General features: G+C 39.9%; 1 protein-coding gene across 2 annotated transcripts in view; it reads right to left on the minus strand.

Annotated features, from left to right (window-relative positions):
* The window catches only part of LOC128656564 (gamma-aminobutyric acid receptor subunit rho-2-like), a 321,708-nt gene that overhangs the window by 27,781 nt on the left and 281,892 nt on the right, over nucleotides 1-12,035 (minus strand). For both annotated transcript variants that reach the window (XM_053710539.1, XM_053710538.1), the window contains one exon: nucleotides 2,772-2,912. In XM_053710539.1, coding sequence (XP_053566514.1) covers nucleotides 2,772-2,912 — 141 coding nt within the window. The remainder of the gene's footprint in view (nucleotides 1-2,771; nucleotides 2,913-12,035) is intronic.

Consider the following 12,035-nt stretch of genomic DNA (forward strand, 5'->3'; position numbering starts at 1 on the left):
TCAGGTCTATGGTGGTAATAAACTGTCCTTCCTGAACCAGAGGAAGGATTGACCGTATTGTCTCCATCTTGAAAGAGGGAACACTCAGAAACTTGTTTAGGCACTTTAAGTCCAGAATTTGATGAAAAGTTCCCTCCTTTTTTGAAACCATGAAAAAGGTTTAAAACCCCAAACCTCTTTTTGCTGTAGGGAGATCCCGTACGCTAGCTAAAAAGGCAGTTCTCTTTTCTGGTCTTGTAGACAGTCTGGAGAGTAGGAATCTGCCCCTGGGCGAATGAGATTTGAATCTTTTCAGGTATCCCTGAGATACAACCTGCAGGACCCAAGGATCCTGTACATCCTGGAACCAAGCATCTGAAAAAAGAGACAGTCTGTCCCCCACTTGGGGGGCCGCCCCTTTATGCCGATTTGTTGTTGGTAGGCTTCTTAGTCTGTTTGGACTTATTCCTGGACTGAGTCGGCTTCCAAGTACTCTTGGGCTGCTCAGACTTGGATGAGGATTGCTGTTGTCGTGATTTGTCAGAATGAAAGGAACAAAAATTAGACAATCCCTTAGGTCTATTCTTCTTATCCTGCGGTAGGAAGGCACCTTTACCTCCGGTAACCGTAGAAATAATGGAGTCCAGCCCTGGACTAAATAAAATCTTCCCCTTGAAAGGAAGAGAAAGGAGTCTGGATTTAGAAGTAATATCCGCAGACTATAGAGAGCCCAGCAGGCTAGGACAGCAAAGCCAGAAGCCTTTGCATTTAGGTGAATAATATGCATATTCGCGTTACAGATGAAGGAGTTAGCAATTCTCAGAGCTTTAATTCTCTCTTGAATATCCTCAAGGGGAGTTTTTACCTCAATGAGCTCCGACAGATGCACCAGTAGGTAGCTGCTCCAGCAACCGCGGCTACAGCTGCCGCTGGTTGAAATAAAACACCTGAATGTTGAAACATCTTCCTCAGAAAAGTTTAAATTTTCTTATCCATAGGCTCTCTAAAAGAATAACTATCCTCCAGAGGGATAGTAGTATGCTTAATCAGCGTAGAAATAGCACTATCCACCTTAAGGATGGAGTCCCACAAATCAAATTGAGAGACATGGACCGGGAATAATATTTTAAAAGTAGATGAGGGGAAAAAAGAAGTTCCTATTCATTCGTTACTAATAATGCTGCCCATCTTAACTGTCATAGGAAAAATCAGAAAGACCTTCCTGTCTTCCTAAACTCTGCTAATTTAGGTATCATAGGTTCCTCAGGGAGTTTTAGCCTCTGGAACCTCTAGAGTAGACAGAACCTCCATTAATAAGAAACGCAGGTGACTCAGAAAGTTCACCCTCTGAAGCTACAGAATTTAACTCATCCTCGGATAGCTGCAACATAGTAGCTAAATTTGACAAATATTTAGATGACTCTCGGTCAGGAGAACCATGTTTAACCTTTCTCTTACGTTTGCTAGAGGGAGGTAAGGCACTCAGGGCCGCAGACACTGCCGATTGTATCTGCGCGGTAAAGTCCGCAGGAAAAAAGCCCACTCTAGATGGAGGATTAGTTTGGCCGCTGGGAACTGCATGTGGAGTAGTAATCTCTCGGGACACAAATTCCTGAAATTTAGATGCCTCAGAGGGGCTAATAGCGCTATAAGTATTAGCGGGCTTGTCTACCCTTCTTAGACTTTTATTTAGAGCAGTGCTTACGCAAATGGATCAAAATTGAGCAGGCGGGCAAACCACGGCCTCCTCACAATATAAACAGGAATAATTAATCAGTACAGAAGGAGCGGAACCTTCTAATGTAGTATCAGAGTCCTCCATAGCTAAGATATATCCACAGACAAAAAATAACGCTTTTATTTAAAAAAACGGCATCTTTATAATCCCAATGGCTGGGGCACTCACCACCTCCTAGACCCAGACAGCTAACGGTGAAAACGCTCTCCTTAGGAGTGATGTCTGCAGCAGGATCATAGGAAAATGAAAAGACCATACCCGGTCACGTGGTGCGTAGGACAGGACTTCCCCTGCATTGAAAAAGGCGCTAAGCTATTATGAACTGCGCAACACTCAAACGAAAGTGAAACCTGTTTGTTCCGAGCCAAAAGCACACAGTCTATGAGCCCAAAAAACTCTCACATTAAAGCAGTTAATAACGCTTTGTTGTTCAAATAATCTCCCTGAAGGAGATATTAACCCTTGATCCTATTGAGGCATAAAGGAGCCACACTTTGACCCTGTATAGCAAAAGTGTATATATAAAAACGGTCTTACCCTCCAGGATCCATGCTGTGGAACAGACATAGCCTCTCAAGTGTGACAGTCTTGCAGCGACGCTCTGACATGGACTTAAGTGTGTAACATCAAGCAGTGAAACTCGTCAAAACTGATTGCTCAGGAGCTGTAAGGCGACAGTCTGGATGGGTTTGCAGAAAAACTTTCCCTGCATCTCCAGACTAACTTTCATCAATACTCTCACTGAGAGGTTGACATGATTACTTAAAACTCCAGTCCTTTCTTGAAGGGAACATACCCATTACAGGGCTATCCAAATCTTCTGACATTTCTCTGCCACCTCCTATAGTGACGAAAGGCAAAGAATGACTAAGGGATAGGGGAAGTGGGAGGGATATTTAAGCCTTTGGCTGGGGTGTCTTTGCCTCTTTCTGGTGGCCAGGTGTTGTATTTCCCAACAGTAAGGAATGCAGTCGTGGACTCTCCTTGCCTTATGGAAGGAAACAAAACACATTTTCTCAATTTTTCTGGTTTTGAAAAAAATAAAACTAAGTACCAGTGCTACTGTAGAAGGCAAGTCTAGATGTAGTGTGAAATTTCTGTATTAAAAACTGTGACAACGAGATCTTCTCGTCTGTTTTTAAGGACTCGTTTCCTTTTTTCCAGTACAGCATCAAATCTTCATCAGTGTAGGCATCTTTTAAGAAAAAGTGACAAGGAGCATGTTATTTAGAAAAGCACTTGACACTGTCCCACACAAAAACAGCACTAACTCAAAATGCAGGGGATGGAGTATTGGCTAAAGGGGATATGAAACAATGTCACTGAGCCTGCAAACATGAGGCCACTAGTGATTCACTGTTTACCTCTGTATTATAGCACAGATTTCTTAGTGGTATTACATTTTAAATATATAATACTTCTGAAGTGATCCTTATAAGATTTAAAACACATTTTTTTTATTTAAAGGGACAGTCTAGTCCAAAACAAACTTTAATTATTCAGATAGGGCATGCAATTTTAAATAATTTTCCAATTTACTTCTATCACTAATTTTGCTTTGTTCTCTTGGTATTCTTAGTTAAAAGCTAAATCTAGGAGGTTCATATGCTAATTTCTAAACCCTTGAAGGCTGCCTCTTACCTCAGGGCATTTTGACAGCTTTTCACCACTAGAGGGTGTTAGTTCATGTGTTTCATATAGATAACACTCTGCTCACACACGTGGAGTTCCTAGGAGCCAGCACTGATTGGCTAAAATGCAAGTCTGTCAAAAGAACTGAAATAAGGGGGCTGTTTGCAGAGGCATAGATAGGTAATTACAGAGGTAAAAAGTGTATTAATATAACGGTGTTGGTAATACAAAACTAGGGAATCTATACTATAATCGCGTTCGTAACACGTCCGTCGCCAGTTGTGCACGCATCCTCAAAGGAATGTTGGCTGATGGAGAGACCATTCTCCTGGATAGAGAGACTGATGACTGCAAAAATCCGTTTCCAGTTTTTCACTCCTGGAATATGAACAGCAAACATTAGAAAGCAATTGACTTCTGCCCAGGAAAGAATTCAGTATACTTCCTTCATAGCTAGGGGACTGTGAGTTCCCCCTGATGATTAACATAGGCCACCGCTGTAACATTGTCTGTTTGAAAACCGAGAAAACACTACCTTTTCAACAGAGGTCAACTTTGAAGGGCTCTGAAAATCACAGTTCTAGAACATTTATTTGTAACCTTGCCTCCCGAGGAGAACAAACCCCTTGTGCTCTCTGAGACCGCCAGATGGCCACCCAACCTGAAAGATTTGCATCTGTAGTGATCGCAGACCAAGTAGGAACAGCAAAAGAAGCCCCTGCATAATGTGCTGATGATTCAGCCACCAAGACAGAGACCAACTTGTTCTGAAACCTAGATGAATTGTTTGAGACAGTTGCATATGATCCTAACACCATTGCAGAAGCATACAAAGCTAAAGAGGCCTTATGTGGAAATGTGCAAACTGAATAGCATTGGAAGCAGCTATCATGAGACCTAATACCTCTATATACTGATGGGAAAGAAAGAGACTGCAGGTTTAGACATGCAAACACTAGCTTCAACCTTTTTTGATCTGTCAAAAAAAGTCTCATGGAAACTGAATATATCTGAACCCCCAGAAACACAACCTTTCTTTATTTGGAAAATTTACTTTCCAACCTATTGTTGAAAGAACAACGACAGTCTGGTGTGAGATTCTGCTAAATGTAAGGATATCGTCAAGGTAAGGAAACACCGCAAAACCCTGAGTTCTAATCACATACAAAAGGGCACCCAGAACTTTTAAGATATTTTGGAAGCTGTATACAGACCAAATGGTAGAGCAAAAAAATGAAAATGCTTGTCCAGAAGGGCAAACCTTAGAACCTGATAATATTCCCTGTAAATAGGAAAATGAAGGTAGGCATCCTTTAAATCTATTGTGGACATACATTGACCTTGCTGAACAAAAGGCAGGATAGCCTGAATAGTCTCCATTTTAAAAACATAATTTATGTAAAAACTTTACCTGATTAATTTCTTTCATATTGGCAAGAGTCCATGAGCTAGTGACGTATGGGATATACAATTCTACCTACCAGGAGGGGCAAAGTTTCCCAAACCTCAAAATGCCTATAAATACACTCCTCACCACACCCACAATTCAGTTTAATGAATAGCCAAGAAGTGGGGTGATAAAGAAAGGAGTAAAAAGCATCAACAAAGGAATTTGGAAATAATTGTGCTTTATACAAAAAAATCATAACCACCATAAAAAAGGGGGTGAGCCTCATGGACTCTTGCCAATATGAAAGAAATGATTTTATCAGGTAAGTTCTTACATAAATTATGTTTTCTTTCATGTAATTGGCAAGAGTCCATGAGCTAGTGACGTATGGGATAGCAATACCCAAGATGTGGAACTCCATGCAAGAGTCACTAGAGAGGAAGGGATAAAAATAAAAACAGCCATTTTCTGCTAAAAAAATAAAATAATCCACAACCCAAAATATAAGTTAATTCTCATAAATGTTAGGAAAAAAACTTAAATCAAAAGCAGAAAAATCAAACTGAAACCGCTGCTTTTCTACCAAAAACTGCTTCCGAAGAAGCAAATACATAAAAATGGTAGAATTTAGTAAATGTATGCAAAGAAGACCAAGTAGCAGCTTTGCAAATCTGATCAACTGAAGCTTCATTCTTAAAAGCCCAGGAAGTGGAAACTGAACTAGTAGAATGAGCTGTAATTCTCTGAGGCGGGGCTTGACCCGACTCCAAATAGGCTTGATGAATCAAAAGTTTTAACCATGAGGCTAAGGAAATGGCAGAAGCCTTCTGACCTTTCCTGGAACCAGGAAAGATAACAAATAGACTAGAAGTCTTCCTGAAATCTTTAGTAGCTTCAACCACATCCAAAGAATGTAAAGATCATTCCAAAGAATTCTTAGGATTAGGACACAAAGAAGGGACAACAATTTCTCTATTAATGTTGTTAGAATTTACAACCTTAGGTAGGCATTTAAATGAAGTCTGCAAAACTGCCTTATCCTGATGAAAAATCAGAAAAGGAGATTCACAAGAGAGAGCGGATAATTCAGAAACTCTTCTAGCAGAAGAGATGGCCAAAAGAAACAACACTTTCCAAGAAAGTAGTTTAATGTCTAAAGAATGCATAGGCTTAGAGGAGCCTGTAAAGCCTTCAAAACCAAATTAAGACTCCAAAGAGGAGAGATTGATTTAATGACAGGCTTAATACAAACCAAAGCCTGCACAAACAATGAATTCAGGAAGTTTAGCAATCTTTCTATGAAATAAAACAGAGCAGAGATTTGGCCTTTCAAGGAACTTGCAGACAAACCTTTATCCAAACCATCCTGAAGAAACTGTAAAATTCTAGGAATTCGAAAAGAATGCCAAGAGAATTTATGAGAAGAACACCATAAATGTAAGTCTTCCAAACTCGATAATAAATCTTTCTAGAAACAGATTTACGAGCCTGCAAAGAATTAATCACTGAGTCAGAGAAACCTCTATGACTAAGCACTAAGCGTTCAATTTCCATACCTTCAAATGTAATGAGACCTTGAGATAGAAGGTCTGGCCTTAATGGAAGTGGCCAAGGTTGGCAACTGGATATCCAAACAAGATCCGCTGGAGCCACCAGAAGCACAACGATTGCTCCATGATGATTTTGGAGATCACTCTTGGAAGAAGAACTAGAGGCAGGAAAATATAAGCAGGTTGATAACACCAAGGAAGTGTGAATGCATCCACTGCTTCCGCCTGAGGATCCCTGGACCTGGACAAGTACCTGGGAAGTTTTTTGTTTAGATGAGATGCCATCAGATCTATTTCTGGAAGCCCCCACATCTGAACAATTTGAGAAAACACATCTGGGTGGAGAGACCATTCTCCCGGATGTAAAGTCTGAAGACTGAGGTAATCCACTTCCCAATTGTCTATACCTGGGATTTGAACCACAGAAATTAGACAGGAGCTGGATTCCGCCCAAACAAGTATCCAAGATATTTCTTTCATAGCTTGAGGACTGTGAGTCCCACCCTGATGATTGACATATGCCACAGTTGTGATATTGTCTGTCTGAAAACTAATGAAAGGTTCTCTCTTCAACAGAGGCCAAGACTGAAGGGCTCTGAAAATCGCATGGAGTTCCAAAATATTTATTGGTAATCTCGCCTATTGAGATTTCCAAACCCCTTGTGCTGTCAGAGATCCCCAAACAGCTCCCCAACCTGAAAGACTCGCATCTGTTGTGATCACAGTCCAGATTGGACGAATGAAAGAGGCCCCTAAAATTATACAATGGTGATCTAACCACCAAGTCAGAGAAAGTCGAACATTGGGATTTAAGGATATTAGTTGTGATATCCTTGTATAATCCCTGCACCATTGGTTCAGCATACAAAGCTGGAGAGGTCTCATATGAAAACGAGCAAAGGGGATCACTTCCGATGCTGCAGTCATGAGACCTAAAACTTCCATGCACATAGCTACTGAAGGGAATGACTGAGACTGAAGGTTCCGACAGGCTGCAACCAATTTCAAACGTCTCTTGTCTGTTAGAGACAAAGTCATGGACAGTGAATCTATCTGGAAACCTAAAAAGGTTACCCTTGTCTGAGGAATCAAAGAACTTTTTGGTAAATTGATCCTCCAACCATGTCTTTGAAGAAACAACACTAGTTGATTTGTGTGAGATTCTGCAGAACGTAAAGACTGAGCGGGTACCAAGATATCGTCCAAATAACGAAATACCGCAATACCCCGCTCTCTAAATACAGAGAGGAGGGCACCTAGAACCTTTGAAAAGATTCTTGGAGCTGTCGCTAGGCCAAAAGGAAGAGCAACAAATTGGTAATGCTTGTCTAGAAAAGAGAATCTCAAGAACTGATAGTGATCTGGATGAATCAGAATATGAAGATATGCATCCTGTAAGTCTATTGTGGACATATAATGCCCTTGCTGAACAAAAGGCAGAATAGTCCTTATAGTCACCATTTTGAAAGTTGGTACTCTTACATATCAATTCAAAATCTTTAGATCCAAAACTGGTCTGAATTAATTCTCTTTCTTTGGGACAATGAATAGATTTGAATAAAACCCCAGACCCTGTTCCTGAAACAGAACTGGCATGATTACCCCTGATAACTCCAGGTCTGAAACACACTTCAGGAAAGCCTGAGCCTTTACTGGGTTTGCTGGAATGCGTGAGAGAAAAAATCTTCTCACAGGTGGTCTTACTCTGAATCCTATTCTGTACCCCTGAGAGACAATACTCTGAATCCAATGATTTTGGACCGAATTGATCCAAACATCTTTGAAAAATGTTAATCTGCCCCCTACCAGCTGAGCTGGAATGAGGGCCTCACCTTCATGCGGACTTGGGGGCTGGTTTTGATCTCTTAAATGGCTTGGATTTATTCCAATTTGAAGAAGGCTTCCAATTGGAAGCAGATTCCTTGGGGGAAGGATTAGGTTTCTGTTCCTTATTTTGTCGAAAGGAACGAAAACGGTTACAAGCTTTAGATTTACCCTTAGGTCTTTTATCCTGAGGCAAAAAATTTGAGCCACAAAGCTCTTCTAGCTAAAATAGCTAAAGACATAGATTTAACATGAATTTTGATAATATCAAAAATGGCATCACAAATTAAATTATTAGCATGTTGAATCAACTTAACAATGCTAGACAAATCATGATCCGATACTTGTTGCGCTAAAGTATCCAACCAAAAAGTTGAAGCAGCTGCAACATCAGCCAAAGAAACTGCAGGCCTAAGAAGATGACCTGAATAAATAAGCTTTCCTTGGATAAGATTCAAGTTTCCTATCTAAAGGATCTTTAAAAGAAGTACTATCTTCCGTAGGAATATTAGTACGTTTAGCAAGAATAGAGAGAGCCCCATCAACTTTAGGGATCTTTTCCCAAAACTCCAATCTAACTGCTGGCAAAGGATACAATTTTTTAAACCTTGAAGAAGGAATAAAAGAAGTACCAGGCCTATTCCATTCTTTAGAAATCATATCAGAAATAGCATCAGAAACTGGAAAAACCTCTGGAATAACCACAGGAGGTTTATAAACAGAATTTAAACGTTTACTAGTTTTAATATCAAGAGGACTAGTTTCCTCCATATCTAATGTAATCAACACTTCTTTTAACAAAGAACGAATATACTCCATTTTAAATAAATAAGAGGATTTGTCAGTGTCAATATCTGAGGCAGGATCTTCTGAATCAGATAGATCCTTGTCAGAGAAGGATAATTCAGTATGTTGCTGGTCATTTGAGATTTCATCAACCTTATGAGAAGTTTTAAAAGACCTTTTAAGTTTATTAGAAGGCGGAATGGCAGACAAAGCCTTCTGAATAGAATTAGAAATAAATTCTTTTAAATTTACAGGTATATCTTGTGCATTAGATGTTGAGGGAACAGCAACAGGTAATGAACTACTACTGATGGATACATTCTCTGCATGTAAAAGTTTATCATGACAACCATTACAAACCACAGCTGGAGGTATAACCCCCACAAGTTTACAACAAATGCACTTAGCTTTGGTAGAACTGTTATCAGGCCGCAGGGTTCCAACAGTGATTTCTGAGACAGGATCAGATTGAGACATCTTGCAAATGTAAGAGAAAAAAAACAACATATAAAGCAAAATTATCAATTTCCTTATATGGCAGGTTCAGGAATGGGAAAAATGCAAACAGCATAGCCCTCTGACATAGAAAAAAGTCAGGAGGCAAATAGAAATGGGTTCTTAAATAATGAAAATATTTGGCGCCAATTATGACGCACAACAAACAGAAAAATATTTTTTGGCGCCAAAAGCGTCCGGAAACAACACACTCGCGTCATAGATGACGTAACCTTGTGAAAGGAATCGGTGTCAACTAAGAAGCCGGAAATGATGAATTTGCGTCAACAAATGTAACTTCGTGCCAGAAAAATCTCGCGGCAAGAATGACGCAATAAACGTGCTCCCTTGCGAGCCTAATTCTGCCCACGAATTTAAAAGACAGTCAATTAGAAAAAGAGACTATACCTCAGGTAAGAAATACATTTTTTATAAAAAAGCATTTCCCAGATATGAAACTGATAGTCTGCAAAAGGAAATATACTGAAAACCTGAATCATGGCAAATATAAGTACAATACATATATTTAGAACTTTATATAAATACATAAAGTGCCAAACCATAGCTGAGGGTGTCTTTTATGTAATGAAAACATACTTACCAAAAGACACCCATCCACATATAGCAGATAGCCAAACCAGTACTGAAACAGTTATCAGTAGAGGTAATGGTAAATTGAGAGTATATCGTCGATCTGAAAAGGGAGGTAGGAGATGAATCTCTACGACCGATAACAGAGAACCTATGAAATAGACCCCCGTTAGGGAAATCATCATATTCAATAAGTGATACTCCCTTCACGTCCCTCTGACATTCGCTGTACTCTGAGAGGAATCAGGCTTCAACAATGCTGAGAAGTGCATATCAACGTAGAAATCTTAGCACAAACTTACTTTACCACCTCCATAGGAGGCAAAGTTTGTAAAACTGAATTGTGGGTGTGGTGAGGGGTGTATTTATAGGCATTTTGAGGTTTGGGAAACTTTGTCCCCCTGGTAGGTAGGATTGTATATCCCATACGTCACTAGCTCATGGACTCTTGCCAATTACATGAAAGAAAGTATGAACTCTGATAAAAAAAATTGCTTTTAGATCCAGAACTTGTCTGAAATTCCCTCCTTCTTTGGAACAATGAAGAGGTTGGAGTAAAACACCATTCCCTGCTCCAACAATGTAACAGGAAGAATCACTCTTATAGATTATAGATTTAAAACTGACTGAAAAAAAAAAAATTTGCTTACCTGATAAATGTATTTCTTTCCGGATATGGTGAGTCAACTACATCATCATTTACTGTTGGGAATATAACTCCTGGCCAGCAGGAGGAGGTAAAGAGCAGCACAGCAAATCTGTTAAGTATCACTTCCCTTCCCACAAACCCCAGTCATTTGACCACAGGAAAATGGAATAATACAAAGGTGTAAAGGTGCCTGAGGTGTAGTAAAAAATAACTGTCTTAAAATAAAGGGCAGGGTCGTGGACTCGCCATATCCGGAAATAAATAAATTTATCAGGTAAGCATAAGATATGGTTAGTCCACAACGTCATCATTTACTGTTGGGAACCAATACCCAAGCTAGAGGACACAGATAACTAGGGAGGGACAAGACAGGTAGACCTAAACAGAAGGCACCACCGTTTAAAGAACCTTACTCCCAAAAGAACCTCAGCTGAGGCAAAATAATCAAATTTCAAAAATCTTGAAAAAGTATGCAGAGAAGAACTAAGTTGCCAACCTGGAAACTGTTCCACAGAATCTTCATTGGTGAAGGCCCAAAAAGAGGAAACAGCCCTCGTGGAAAGAGCTGTAATTCTCTCAGGAGGCTGTTAACCAGCAGTCTCAAAGAAAAACAAATTATACTTCTCAAACATAAAGAAGAGAAGTATCAGTAGTTTTCTGACCCTACAGTTCCCTGAGAAAAACACAAAGAGGGCAGAGAACTGGCGGAAATCCAGAAAAACCCAACCACCTTATCAACAAGAAAGATAACATAAGGCGATCACACTACAAAGCCGAGAGTTCTAAAACTCTCTGAGCAGAAGAGATAACAAAAAGAAACAAAGCCTTCCAAGATAATAACTTAATATCTATGGAAATTAAAGGCTTAAACGGAGCATGCTAAAAAAAATTTAAGAGCAAGGATAAGGCTCCAAAGAGAAGCAACAGACTTAAACACAGGCCTGCTTCTGACTAGAGCCTGACAAAAAGATAGAACATCTGGCACATCCGCCAGATGTTAGAGAAACAATTCCTTCTCCAGACCTTCCTGGATAAAGGACAAATTCTAGGAATCCTGACCTGACTCCAAGAGTAGCCCTTGGATTCACATCAATAAAGGTATTTACACCATACCCTATGGAAAATCTTCCAAACCTGAATCAAGATCACAATGAAAAACCACGCTTAGATAGAACCAATCGTTCAATCTCCAAGCAATCCTCTTCAGAGTAGCAAGATCTGGAATGGACCCTGTGTTAGAAGGTCCTTCATCCGAGGCAACCTCCAATGTGGAAAAGATGACATCTTCACCAGGACTGTATACCAGGTCCAGTGAATTCACGCAGGAGCTATTAGAATAACAGAGGGAACAGGTATGCTAGACTAAAACTATCAGGGCGGCCTGTGGATCTCTTAACCTTG

The sequence above is a fragment of the Bombina bombina genome, chromosome 4, assembly GCF_027579735.1.
Source record: "Bombina bombina isolate aBomBom1 chromosome 4, aBomBom1.pri, whole genome shotgun sequence".
In the NCBI taxonomy this organism is placed as follows: domain Eukaryota; kingdom Metazoa; phylum Chordata; class Amphibia; order Anura; family Bombinatoridae; genus Bombina; species Bombina bombina.